The following is a 14920-nucleotide window of genomic DNA, read 5'->3' as shown; positions in this document are numbered from 1 at the left end:
GATGAAATTGGGTGCGTTGATGATTATTGTTTCCTTTTGGTCTATTTCCCCTTTTATTAGTATGGAATGTCCTTTATCTCGTTTGATCAATGTAGGTTTGAAGTCTACTTTGTCAGAGATAAGTATTGCTACTCCTGCTTGTTTTTGGGGGCCATTGGCTTGGTAAATCTTCTTCCAGCCTTTCATCCTAAGCATATGCTTATTTCTGTCGGTGAGATGAGTCTCCTGTAAGCAACAAATTGTTGGATCTTCTTTTTTAATCCATTTTGTCAAACGGTGTCTTTTGATGGGTGAATTAAGTCCATTAACATTAAGTGTTAGTACTGATAGGTATGTGGTGATTCCTGCCATTTAGTTATCTTAGTTGTTTGAAGGTTTGATTGTGTGTACCTAACTTGATGTTACTCTCTACTGTCTTGCTTTTTCTTATCCTGTGGTTTGGTGCTGCCTGCCTTTTCATGGTTAAGTTGGGTGTCACTTTCTGTGTGCAGGATCCCTTGCAGAATCTTTTGTAATGGTGGCTTTGTGGTCACATATTGTTTTAGTTTCTGCTTATCATGGAAGACTTTTATTGCTCCATCTATTTTGAATGATAGCTTTGCTGGGTAGAGTATCCTGGGGTTGAAGTTATTTTCATTCAGTGCCCGGAAGATCTCACCCCACGCTCTTCTTGCTTTTAATGTTTCTGTTGAGAAGTCTGCTGTGATTTTGATGGGTTTACCTTTGTATGTTACTTGTTTTTTCTCTCTTGTAGCCTTCAATATTCTTTCCTTAGTTTCTGAACTTGTTGTTTTAATGATGATATGTCGTGGAGTAGTTCTATTTTGATCTGGTCTGTTTGGTGTCCTGGAGGACTCTTGCATTTGTATGGGAATATCTTTCTCTAGATTTGGGAAATTTTCCGTTATTATTTTGTTGAATATATTACGCATTCCCTTCGCTTGCACCTCTTCTCCTTCTTCGATGCCCATGATTCTCAAGTTTGGTCTTTTGATGAAGTCGGTGAGTTCTTGCATTTTCTTTTCACAGGTCTTGAGTTGTTTAATTAGTAGTTCTTCAGTTTTTCCTTTAATTACCATTTCATCTTCAAGTTCTGAGATTCTGTCTTCTGTTTGTTCTATTCTGCTGGATTGGCCTTCTGTTTTGTTTTGCAGTTCTGTTTCGTTCTTTTTTCTGAGGTTTTCCATATCCTGGCTGTTTTCTTCTTTATTGTTGTCTATTTTTGTCCTGAGTTCATTTATCCAGTTATTCATTGTGTTCTCTCTTTCATTTTGGTGTTTATACAGTGCTTCTATGGTTTCCTTTATTTCTTCTTTTGCTTTTTCAAATTCTCTATTTTTATTGTCTTGGAATTTCTTGAGTGTCTCCTGTACATTTTGGTTGACCCCATCCAGTATCATCTCTATAAAATTCTCATTGAGTACTTGTAGTATGTCTTCTTTTAAATTATTCTTGTAGGCTTCATTGGGTCCTTTGGCATAGTTTATCTTCATTTTGTTGGAGTCTGGCTCTGAGTTTCTGTTCTCTTCATTCCCCTCTGGTTCCTGTACTAATTTTTTGCTGTGGGGAAACTGGTTTCCTTGTTTTTTCTGTCTTCCTGTCATTGTCCTTGGTGTTGTTACTGTCCCTGTACTGTGTGTAATTAAGTATTTTCTAGCTTGTAATAATAACAATGGTAATATTGAGAATGGAAGAGTGAGCTGAGATGGAAAGCAAGAAGTTAAAGAAAAGGGGAAAACAAATATACAGACAAGAGGGAGAAAGCAGAACAAGGTATCAGACAAGAGAGTTTCAAAGGTATAAACAGGGAGTGTTAGTGTACTAATGGACAGTAAGCTGAACAGACAATAGAGTGACAGAGAGAGGATTGAAAATCAAAGATAAAAAAATAAAAAATAAGTATATGAAAGTAATATCTATTTATAAAAATGAATTAAAATAAAATGGAAAATAGAAAATTAAAAAAAACCAAAAAAACCAAAAAACTTCCAAGTTTATATGCAATGCAATTTCAGTCTTAATAATTTGCATGTCCGTCTCAATCTCCAGTCCTGGAGTTGGTGCCTCAGATGTTGTTCTGTAGTTGTCTCATCAAAGGGGATGCATAAAGTAGAACAAAACTACACTCACACACACACAGAAGAAAATAAAAAGCCCCACCAAGTGTCCCCAGTTCAAATGCAATACAGTTTCAGTAAGTTTTTCGGCTTGCAGGTGTAATTCGGTTGTTCTCTCATCAAAGGTAGGGAGAAAAAGAAAAAAAAAGCGTCTGGAGGCAGTTCTGAGAGTGGTATCTGCAACTGTGGCTTGCCTGCCTGCTGCTCTCCGCCTGTAGCTGGCGGCGTTATTTATGCAGATCTCTGGGGTGAGCTTAGCACTCACCTGGTCCCACAGGCTTTGTTTGCTCAGAGTTCTCCTGTGCGGGGGAGGGGGGCCTCTGCTACAGGCTTTTCCCTTTCCAAGCACTGGGAAAGGCGACACTGCCCCGCGTTGTCAGGCCTGCGTGTTTATTTACAGTTCACGTGGGAAGTGGGTCTTCCCTCCTCTCACAAGCGTCCCCGCTCCTGGTTGCTGGGCGCGCGCCCCGCTCCCGCCAGAGCCTCTCCGGCCCGCCCGGCTCGTTTATTTACAGTCCCGGGAAGGATTCCCTTCCCCCAATCTTCAACGCTCAGGGCGCCCCACCCTCTTTCCAGCGTGTCTTAACTGTTCTTATTGCTTAGTACTCAGTTTCTCTTTTTTTCCCGGGTGGAGGTCAGTCTGTCCAGGGGGCTATGCTGCTCTGGCCCAGGCTTGTCTGTGGGGGAACCGCGGTACCACGAAGCTCACCTGGTCCGCGTCTTCCCAAGCCGTCTGGGCGCCGGCCACTGGCGGCCCGGGGGCCTCCTCGGTTCTCCGTTTAACGTGAAGTGGAGATTCTCTGTGCCGGCTGGAGATGTGGAGGGGTCAAAGTTATGCCTTTTCTCGGTGATTATGCCTGCAAAGTGTGTCTCCAGCGTCTCTCCAAGATTTCACTATAGGAGGGTCGCTTTCTGCTTCCTACCTCTAGCCGCCATCTTGGAATTCTCTAAACAAAATCCTTTTCTTGCCCACATTTCTCACATAGGGCTATGAATGAATGCTGGAGTTAGTAACCTCGCAGGGTCATGGTCCAGCAAGTGAGGAGTGGACAAGTTGGTCCCGTTCTACGGTGTGTGACTGTGTCACTGCGCGCGCCGAGAAGTCTGGGCCCTGGAGCGCCTCGAGCGAGAAAGCGAGCGAGCGAGCCCGTGCGCGGCTGTCTTCCCGGCGCTTCCTGTCCTTGTTCTTAAAGCAGACTTTCACATGAACTTCTGCATTGACTTTATTGCCTTCATCATTTTCTATATTACTCCATTGTCTTGCATCTTTCTTTGTGAATGAAGAGTCTGCTGACATTGTAGGTTTTTCCACAGTAAGAAGCTCTTTTGTCTCTGATTCATTTTTGAGGTTTTTATCTTTACATGTGGTGTTCTGTGATTTCACTATTATGTGTATATGTATTTAATTTTTCTAGTTGAAAATTCAGTTTGCCCCTTCAGATTTAAGACTCACATCTTTCTTTATTCCTAGAAAAATTCTCAGCCATTGTATAATTCAAGATTAAGATCTGCTGCACATGGTTTAAAAAAACCTAAATCAGAATGGCTTATATGAGACGGAAGTTTTTCACACAAATTAGTTTATCCAGGTGGTGTCTGCTCATGTCAGGGGCTCAATGACTCTTCCATTTTATTACATCTTACTTTCAGCAAGATGGCAAAAATCTTAAACCATCACATCTACATTCCAGCTACTAGGAAGCAAAAAGTGCAGAGAAAGGTCTGTCTCTTCCCTTCAGAGACATTTTCAGAAGTTATACATACTACTCTGGTTATATCCCAGAACTGTCATCTGGTCAACCCAGCTGCAAGGGAAGGTGGAAAAGTCAAATTTCCTGCTAAAAAATCAGTGATTCTATCAATAAAGAAGAGGAGGCTGCCTATTGGGGAATAAGTAGTCATCATCATTTTTATTTAGAACTTCTCTTTCTTGGGTTCCTTCTCTAATGTTCTCCCAGAATTTTTTGTAGCATTTTATTCTCTGTGCATCTTCTTTTTAATATTTCCTTTTTACCTTTCTATGTTGTTTTCTGTGAAATTTCTTCAGCTCTATTCCAATTTACTGATTAAATTTACTGAGTTAACAGGTTTTTTTAAGTTTTTTTGTTTTTTTTTTTTAATCTCTAGGATGTCTAACTCTCTGTCTATCCCAGTATGCTTATTCTTCCACCTGTTCTGGTCTTTCTGTACAGTTCTTATTCTTTTATATCTTGAGTCATGTGAAGCATGCTTACCTTGCAGTCTATTTGCTCACTTGTTTATATTTTTGAGGTATGAATTCTGCTAACTACCTCCCCTGGAAGTTTTTGTTCTTGGCTTTTATGTGTTTGTATTTTTCTTTTTAAGCCATCTCATCTTGGTGTCCTATGCATGCAGGGCTATGCATATATGAAACAGTTTCATATATGTCTTCTTTATGATCCCTCAAGTTTTCCCAGTACAGACCAGTTTTTATGTTGCTGTTGGTTTGTTTTTGTTTTTGTTTTTGATTTGGCTTTCCTGCTATGTTAGTCAGCGTTCCATTGCTATGAAAATGAGAAAATCAACTTAAGAAGAGGAAAGATTTGTTTTGGCTCACAGTTTTAGAAGTTTCAGTCCGGGGTTGCTTGGCCCTATTGCTTTTGGGCCTGCAACAAGGCAGCACATCATGATAGGATGTGTGGGGTGGCAGTCTGCTCACATCATGGTGGCCAGGAAGCTAAGAGGGAGGGGAAGGGGCTGTGGATCCAAATCCCTTTTAAGGGCATTTCTCCAATGGCCTAAGTTTCTTCCACTAGGCTCCACCTCCTAAAGGTTCCACCACCTCTCAATAGTGCCATCAAGTGCCTCAACATATTCAAGACCCAAACCATAATACCTGCACCACTCATGAAAGTGCATGTGGACCCCACCCCTGCACACAGCTCAGTTTGGTAGGTGGGTTTTCTGGGTGGAAATCAATCAACTTCCTCTTCTAATTCCTAGGCTAATGGAGGAGAGAGTCTAGGACACGCCTCATGGCAGCAAAGCTCTTCTAGGGTTCCATCTCTACACTTACAACTTCACTGCCCATGGGCCTCCACTCATATTCCAGCTCTGGCATTAAAACCATGGCCTTTAAGTACATTTTCTGATTCCAATTCTCCAGTTGCCTATTTAGCTCATTTTTTTGTTGTTGTTGTTCACTGGTCTTTTCATGTTCTTTCCTTTTCTGACACACTAGGATTTGAATTTCTTGTTTTAGTGCTTAATTGTATATTTCAAATGTTTTTATTATATTTTATCTAGCATTGGTGTGTGTTAGGAATGATGGGCTCCTCCCATGTCAGTTTAGACCATCATAATGATAAGATGTCTACTTCAGCACTTTAAGTTCCAGAAGGGAGTAAAGAAAAGTGTCTCAATTAAGGTGCTGACAGTATTTGCTTTGGTACTTCTTGCACTAGCCTTGTTTTTTCATTTGTAATGAGCCATTCTTGCCCTCTGGGTTGACCTCTGGAACTTACTGTAATGGGCATTGAGAAATTGGTTCTGGTCCTAGGTTTGTTACTTGCTAACTACACTTATGTTCTCTGTGCCTAGTATTAGCTGTAAAATTGGAATGTTTCTATCTGCTTTGCTTCATAAGATTCCGATAAGGACACAATGAGATAACAGATTTGAAAATGCTTCAACAATTTTCAACAATTAAAACATATTGTATAAATTTGTTTTTATTAATAAAAATTTTAGTAGTTAAAAACCATTAATACATTCATTAACTTTAAAATATTAAATTATATGAAGGGCCATGGTTTTGTTTTAGGTTTTTTTTTTCTTTATTCATTTATTCATATGTACATACATTGTTTGGGCCATTTCTCCCCCTGTCCCCTGCCCCCTCCCTCTCCCCCCCACCCCCCTCGCTTCCAGGCTGTTTTTGGTTTTTTATAATCTTCAAAAAAATCCCTATCTCAGGGCAGATGGAGTGGCTCAAGTGGTAGAGTGCCTGTCTAGCAAACCTGAGTTCAAATCCTAGTACTTCAAGAAAAAAAAAATCCTATATCTTGTAAAGCCTATCATTCTAGGAAAATACCTGATGGGGGAATTACATGGGAACAATCAAACATATCTTGTGAGATATGAAAAGCATAGTTTGCACTGACAGGCAGTTGTGACTTTAACATACTGTGGAATTCATTTTGGAGAAACATACCCTTTGCAATTAAAAAAAATAGAGCTAAACCTGGAAATCATCACTGCATTTGTTGTTCTGCATTTTCTCAAATAATGGATACTGAAAGTTCAATTACTATTTTGTGAAGAACCATAAACTTTTTTTAACACAGGAAAGATGTCCTCATAGTTGAAAAGATTGAGAAACAACTTATTTTAAGATATAGTTGCCAACTCACTGGAGAGTCTGACCCCAGAACCTCTACCTCTCACTTTTCTAATGTTATCTAGGACAGAAAGATTGTGTCAGTCCTCAGTGATGTTTGTCAGTCAGCCATGAGATCCATTGCAGAGAACATGTTATTTACTAATGGTTAAAGTGCTAAGTTTGAAAACAATTTACTTAAAAGAAAATTAAATATTGACTCAAGATGACAGAGTGATCATACACATATGCTACTTATTGTCCCCCAAAGCTCAAAAAAATGCACATACATAAATATAGATAATAGAATCCATCTTAATATAATTAGAAAATGGGGCAATTATAAGAAAAATTACATTTTTTGAGGCGGCAGCACTGGGGTTTGAAGTCAAGTCTCTTGCGCTTGCTAGGCAGGAGCTCCACCACTTGAGCCATACCCCCTCCCCAGCCCTTTTTGCTTTAGCTGTTTTTCATATAGGGTCTTCTGTCTATACCTGGGCTGTCCTGGACATAATCTTCCTATCTGTGCTTCCCCAAGTAGCTAGGATGACAGGTATGCCCTCCATGCCCAATTTTTTATTGGTTAAGATGGTTAACTTTTTGTTGGCCTCAAATCACAACCCTCCTGATCTCTGTCTCCCAAGTAGCTAGGATTACAGGCTTGAGCCACAATGCCTTGCATAGAAAAAAGTACACATTTAGTAAATTCTGAAAGTATATTACCAAAGAACAAATGTTGGGATGGACAAAACTAAAGAAAACAAATGCCCAACATATGGATAGAGATGACTGCCTCGAGATAGACCTGACAGAACTGCAAGCCTAGAGTCAATGGACAGCAAGAGGTACGTATCAATTGTGGGCATGTATCAATTTGAAAAATGAGAGACTTGCACATGGAACAGCAAATCAGTCATCTCTCCTCATTCTTCTGCTTGTGCTAAGCAACAGGCAGCTATGGTAAAAGAGTTCTGCAGTAGAACGGAGAGGCAGGACAATTCTAAGTAGCTATGGAGCCAGAAGGACCAAAGCCCATCAGTCAAATTGTCCTTAGATCCTGTCTATCTACCTATCTCAACTGGGTTCCATAGTCAGGCTATAATAAACAGAGACAGATTTTTTGCTGATAGTGGTCTGGAAATCTCATAATCAAAGAAGAATATACAACCAAGAACCATCAAGCATTTGAGAAAAAGTATAGTATCAATATGAAACATCACACTCAACAAACAAAAATTAACAGAACTAAGGGAACAAATATAAGACAAAGCATAACTATAATATTCTAAGAAGGATTAGAGGGGTGATCATACCCATAATATAGGGAGAGTATTAAGGAAGTATGTATAGATCTTGAAAATTAAAAATACACTAGGTTTAATGGATGGTTTTTAAATTTAAATAGTCTGGTGTAACAATGAGCATGGCTGAAAAGTCAATTAGTTAGCAGAAAGTTAGTGTCAAAGGCAATCTTACATTACTGACTGGTTAATACCATGAGGAAAGGTAGCGAGATAAATGTTAGCAGATGTAGAAGATAGATCCAAGTGTTTCAACACTCAGCTGTAGCTGTTGCAAAGGAGAAAAGAAAGGAAACAGAGGGGTTGGAAACACCAGAAAGAGCAACATAATGAAATCTCCTAGAGTGGAGCAAGATGAGCATAGTTGAGGCTGGGCTTAGCTGTACAGCATATGCTTAGCACACAGGAGGCGCTGTTTATGATTCCCAACATACACCTCTCCCCCACAAAAGATTCTTCAAATTGAAAGTGTTTAAATTCTATTAGCTCCAGTATTCAAGTTCTAATCATTCTTGGTACTGCGGACTCTTGCCGTTTGCTTCTCCTCTTTGTGTGATTTGCAATTTTTGTTTCTGATCTTACCTTCAGCAGAGATTATTTTTTCTGTGGATCATGGACATCTCTCTAGGGGGCTTTGCATTTGCTTTTGTCAGGCACCACAGAGGTATGGCTAGCAGGACTTTTATATTAATTTTGTGTACCATAAGAAATCCCACATGTAAATTCATTCCAAACTGGAATGCGGCACAAGCTCAGAGTTTGACTTTCTCACAAAAAGTTCACTCACTATCTATAGCGCAGGCAAAGGGAAACCCTCTTGCTGTCTCCCTGGTTATGAGTGGAATGGAGTCTGGCTTATATTAATAAGGCAGTCATTTGAGAGTTCTAGCCTTATGCAGGTTTCAATTCTGTCTCTCTATTTTGGAAACCATGGTGTTACATCTCTGTTCAAATACGGATTAAAATACAGGTCCCTAGCCTTCAAGACCTTTTCTAAATCTGTCTACAAATCTTCCATTCCTTCTCCCATCAGAGCTTGCACTCTCATTGCTCTGTTTACAGTAGTACATCTATCCCATGGAAGATTGTAAGGCTATTAAAATGATGAGGTAGTCTGCATGCATGGACAAGGAAAGATTTTCAAGATACACAATAAGAAATAAGCCAGTTCCCTCTTCTGGAACACGAGGCTTTATTGTTCTATAAACTTGGCTGTAATGTTTGTTCTTCCATTTTATTCAGTATTTCAAGGTGTTTGTAATAGAAAGGGCTCACTACTACCTTTATTCTGCCATCTTGTAAGAACTAGAAGTCCTCAACAACAAATGTATACTAATGGCACTTTGCTTTTAGGCAGTCTGTTAAAATTTCTCTAGTGGAGGGAGAATAAAGGGATAAAGATGTAGCCATAGTCTTACCAATACTGCAGATAACACTGAGAAACTGATGTATTTGCACGTAAGTTTGAAGATACCTCTATAGAACATATCTTATAATAACTACCTCATGGCACAGCAAACAAACCACATTAGAATAGCTGGTAGAATTAATCCTTACCAAACTCATCCAAAAAGTAAAGTTAGGGTTAGAAGTTATTTCAGTAAAAAAAAGCAATTTAGGTAATATTTTCATATATTAACTATCCATGTCTTTGAATTAACTTTGTATATATGTATGTATTTTGTTCTAACAAGTGTTTTCAGATTTTCACCCTCTTAGTTATATACAGAGGAGTTATAAGTTTTAGAATAAAGAGAAAAACTTAAATTTATAGAACATTACCTTAAATTGAAATTTTAATTATAGTAATGTGAGATGTGATTACATTGACAAATGATGAGTCAACATGCATAGTCTGGTGTTTAATAATGTAGTGAAGTTGCTATTTTCCTGATGCTACAGATAAGAAGACTGAGGCCCAGAGAGGCTGAGTAACTCTACCAAGAGCTCACATGAAGTGGAGTCACCATTTGACTTTTTTTTTAGCGGTACTGGGGTTTGAACTCCGGGCCTCGTGTTTGCTAGGGAGGCACTGTACCATCTACCACTGGAGCCACTCCATCAGCCCTGTTTTGTTTTGAGTATTTTTGAGATATGGTCTTGTGAACTATTTGCCTGGGCTGGCCTCGAACCACAATTCTCCTAACCTCTGTCTCCCAAGTGGCTAGGATTACAGGTGTAAGCCACCAGTGCCTGGCTGACCTGTTTGCTTTGATTCTAGGGCTATAACTAATGCCTGTCCAACATGGCTTCTCCTTTAAGAGTTTTATAATATTTGTTAATAACATTCATTTTTGTGTAAAACAAAGTTGTTTGGTCTTAAATAATGTGACAGAAATAATGTCTCAGAATCTATCCTTCATTAGAGACCACTCAAAATTTCTGTGTATTTTGTCCTTTTTTCCTTTCTCCCACTTAATGTAAATTACATGTTCTGATGTTGCATAACAAAACCAGAAAAACAAAAAACAAACAACAAGCAGGCACCAGGGTCTTTATGACTATGAGAGCTCTCTGCATTGCAGGGATTATGTTCGCATCTGAAGAAGGTAACTTTTCCTGACTTACCCTGATTTTTTTATTGGTGGATTTAAGGCTCAGGCCTGATGAGAAGAGCAAATCCTACAGCTGTTTGGAACAAGTCTGCCATCATCTCCCTTTGCTCAGGGGTTCGGGGGCATGGCTTGGCAGCCTGGCTGCTGTCTGTTTCTGATAAGTGAGTTTTAAGTCTCTAACAGTTCTTGGGAATTCTGTGGGCAGGGACCTGGTGAGATCATTCTGCTTCCCGCTGAATTTCCTTTCTCTGTTCTTTTGGGCTGTTCTGGTGAACATGACCCTGGAGCCTTCAGTAATGCCTCCGTTCCCTTTGGAACGATTGGCCTATTCCCTGGTTTTATCTCTCTCTGCACAAAAGCTCCATGTCTCTGGAAAGGAAAACAAAGTTGACATTAACCAGGGGAACACGAATGGCCGGAAGATGCAGCTGAGTTTGTGGGTTAGCTTGAGTTCTGGTGCTGTGAGCGCTTCCTGCTTCTCTATTGGCTATCACCCTAGTCCAAAACTAAGGACACCACCAGAATAATTATTGGTGAGCCATGTAAGCGATTATAAAGCAGACTGTACCAGAAAATGAGCAGGAAGGAAGAAAGCAACTTTTTAAATTATTTGGTTTGTATAAGGCTATTAGGATCAAATTTTATTTTTTGCTACATAGGTTGCTATGGATACAATAGAAATGATACTTCATAGATCTAAGAATTTATGATTGTGTTCCAAATATCTATTTATTACATCAAAAGGCTTAGTTATAATAAAATATGAAAGCAAACATCTGTACTTGGAAAAAATCCAACAATTGACTGTTCCATATCTATTTGGCTATATAAACCTTACATGTGTCCCCTGACACATACATATATTAGGGTATCAAAAAGTTTATCAAACTGCTTTGATATTATCTTAAGCAATTAATTTCAATAATTTAAGTAAGCCAAATTCCTGAACTATGACTCAAAATTAGGAGATCATTCTTTGGTTTTTACTATGGCATGTGGCTGAGATTGTATCCTACTAATAACTACGTTCACTTATCTAAACTTTTTAGAAAGGTGATGACTTGAAGAGACTTCAAGTTCTACCAAAAATCTATTTTGTTCTAAAGTATTAAACAATTAATTCTAGATACTGTCTCACCTTTCCCCAGATGGGCTCATTGGGAGTTTTCCTGGCATCATATTGATGTATAAAAGAAATACATTCTATAAAATGTTTTTGAAGTTCTGCAGATGCATCCACAGAGGCAAGTGGAACTAAAAAAAAAGAGATTTTTGTGAAATCAGGACAATAATTAGATTGCATAAGCACGGAAATATAATCAGCATTTGTAATATTTATGCTTTATAAAAATGCCAACAAAATGATTTTTTGTGTGTGTGGTGGTGGGGATCCAACTTAGGGCCTTACACACACTAGGAAAGCACTTTACCATCGAGCTACATCCCGGGCCCAACAAAATGAAGTTCTGTAAGTATTCGAGGTTACTTACCCACATCTTTTTAATAAATAGAATGGTTTCACCATTCTATTTCCATGAAAACAACCAAATTGGCCCCACATGTGGAATTAATTTTTAAAACTAATATTAAAGTAATAATATTAATGAGCATTGACCTTAAAAATCTGTTAGATGGGCTATTTACACAGATACCAATGAGTTTTAGAGAAAACATAAGTATCATTTCTTTGTCAAATTATTTTTTACTAGTAGAAAGGGAAGAGAATTTTATGTGTGCAGTTGTGGTCAGGTGATTACCATGATGGATAAGGAACTCCACGCCAGCACTACGGAAGGAATGAGAAGACTGGGACTGCTGCTGGTGGAGGTGAACACATAATTCTTTTCATGTTGCCTGATGACAGAGGTTCCGAACATTTGCAAGAGTATCAAATCCTTTAAAGATCACCTTTAGTCTTTTAATCTGAATACTGATGACATAGCTGTTCATTATATTGGTCTTGCTATTGCATGTGTGGCTAACGTTTTAAATAATTGAAAAAATCACTTTAGTTTTACTTTCAGCAGGCAAAAGATATTTAAAGGATCATAGCAATTTCCAACTGCTGCTGACAATCAAAACAAAGTTCAGTGGAGTAATTCTGTCAAAGAAAAAAAATTTCAAATCTCCCCTTATCTATACACTAACAATGAGCAAACAGAAAAAGAATGTATGAAAACAATTCCATTTACAATAGCCTCAAAAAAAATCAAATACCTAGGTGTAAACCTAACAAAAGATGTGAAAGACCTCTACAAGGAAAACTATACACTTCTGAAGAAAGAGATTGAGGAAGACTATAGAAAGTGGAGAGATCTCCCATGCTCATGGATTGGTAGAATCAACATAGTAAAAATGTCGATACTCCCCAAAGTAATCTACATGTTTAATGCAATTCCCATCAAAATTCCAATGACATTCATTAAAGAGATTGAAAAATCTACTGTGAAATTTATATGGAAACACAAGAGGCCACGAATAGCCAAGGCAATACTCAGTCAAAAGAACAATGCAGGAGGTATCACAATACCTGACTTCAAACTATATTACAAAGCAATAACAATAAAAACAGCATGGTACTGGCACAAAAACAGACATGAAGACCAGTGGAACAGAATAGAGGATCCAGATATGAAGCCACACAACTATGAGCAACTTATCTTTGACAAAGGAGCTAAAAATATATGATGGAGAAATAGCAGCCTCTTCAACGAAAACTGCTGGGAAAACTGGTTTGCAGTCTGCAAAAAACTGAAACTAGATCCATGTATATCACCCTATACCAAGATTAACTCAAAATGGATCAAGGATCTTAATATCAGACCCCAAACTCTTAAGTTGATACAAGAAAGAGTAGGAAATACTCTGGAGTTAGTAGGTATAGGTAAGAACTTTCTCAATGAAACCCCAGCAGCACAGCAACTAAGAGATAGCATAGATAAATGGAACCTCATAAAACTAAAAAGCTTCTGTTCATCAAAAGAAATGGTCTCTAAACTGAAGAGAACACCCACAGAGTGGGAGAAAATATTTGCCAATTATACATCAAAGGACTGATAACCAGAATATACAGGGAACTTAAAAAACTAAATTCTCCCAAAACTAATGAACCAATAAAGAAATGGGCATGTGAACTAAACAGAACTTTCTCAAAAGAAGAAATTCAAATGGCCAGAAAACACATGAAAAAATGCTCACCATCTCTAGCAATAAAGGAAATGCAAATTAAAACCACACTAAGATTCCACCTCACCCCTGTTAGAATAGCCATCATCAGCAACACCACCACCAACAGGTGTTGGCGAGGATGCGGGGAAAAAGGAACCCTCTTACACTGTTGGTGGGAATGTAGACTAGTACAACCACTCTGGAAAAAAATTTGGAGGCTACTTAAAAAGCTGGACATCGATCTACCATTTGATCCAGCAATACCACTCTTGGGGATATACCCAAAAGACTGTTACTCCAGAGGCACCTGCACATCCATGTTTATTGCGGCACTATTCACAATAGCCAAGTTATGGAAACAGCCAAGATGCCCCACCACTGACGAATGGATTAAGAAAATGTGGTATCTATACACAATGGAATTTTATGCAGCCATGAAGAAGAACGAAATGTTATCATTCGCTGGTAAATGGATGGAATTGGAGAACATCATTCTGAGTGAGGTTAGCCTGGCCCAAAAGACCAAAAATCGTATGTTCTCCCTCATATGTGGACATTAGATCAAGGGCAAACACAACAAGGGGATTGGACTATGAGCACATGATAAAAGCGAGAGCACACAAGGGAGGGGTGAGGATAGGTAAGACACCTAAAAAACTAGCTAGCATTTGTTGCCCTTAATGCAGAGAAACTAAAGCAGATACCTTAAAGCAACTGAGGCCAACAGGAAAAGGGGACCAGGAACTAGAGAAAAGGTTAGATCAAAAAGAATTAACCTAGAAGGTAACACCCACGCACAGGAAATCAATGTGAGTCAATGCCCTGTATAGTTATCCTTATCTCAACCAGCAAAAACCCTTGTTCCTTCCTATTATTGCTTATACTCTCTCTACAACAAAATTAGAAATAAGGGCAAAATAGTTTCTGCTGGGTATTGGGGGGGGAGCGGGAGGGGGTGGAGTGGGTGGTAAGGGAGGGGGTGGGGGCGGGGGGAGAAATGAACCAAGCCTTGTATGCACATATGAATAATAAAAGAAAAATGAAAAAAAAAAAAAGAATTAATACAGAATTTTTAACTCTGTTGAAATCATCATAAGAAGGAAACTAAGGCAGAAATAAAAATGGAGGGGATGAACTGATTCAGGATATAATACATACGTACATGGAAATGTCATAATGAAACTCTGTATAAATACCTTAAACAAAAAAAAAAAAATCTCCCCTTAAAAATGTGGACATAGGAATTTATGTCTACTTGGTATATCTCTGGAATGCTATGTTAGAAGCTGATCATGGTGGTTGCTGTAGGGGTAAGCACTGGCTGGGCAACTGGAGGTCAGAGGTGAGGAGGGGTGGATTCACTTCTCACTGTACATCCTTTTGTGTCAACTGAATTTTGTACCACATGAATATATTAAGTATTAAAAATAAATATTTTTT

The 14920-nt window shown here is 38.7% G+C and overlaps 1 protein-coding gene across 1 annotated transcript in view; it reads right to left on the bottom strand.

Annotated features, from left to right (window-relative positions):
* Nucleotides 1-10321: 10321 nt before the first annotated feature.
* Cimip6 (ciliary microtubule inner protein 6) overlaps nucleotides 10322-14920 on the bottom strand; it is a 30523-nt gene continuing 25924 nt past the window's right edge. The window contains 4 exon segments of the mRNA XM_074049019.1: nucleotides 10322-10350; nucleotides 10353-10482; nucleotides 10484-10681; nucleotides 11451-11566. Coding sequence (XP_073905120.1) covers nucleotides 10322-10350; nucleotides 10353-10482; nucleotides 10484-10681; nucleotides 11451-11566 — 473 coding nt within the window.

This window comes from Castor canadensis, chromosome 12 (genome assembly GCF_047511655.1).
Source record: "Castor canadensis chromosome 12, mCasCan1.hap1v2, whole genome shotgun sequence".
Taxonomy (NCBI): Eukaryota; Metazoa; Chordata; class Mammalia; order Rodentia; family Castoridae; genus Castor; species Castor canadensis.
The sequence above is the reverse complement of the archived record's forward strand: the minus strand, read 5'-3'. Positions and strand labels throughout refer to the sequence as shown.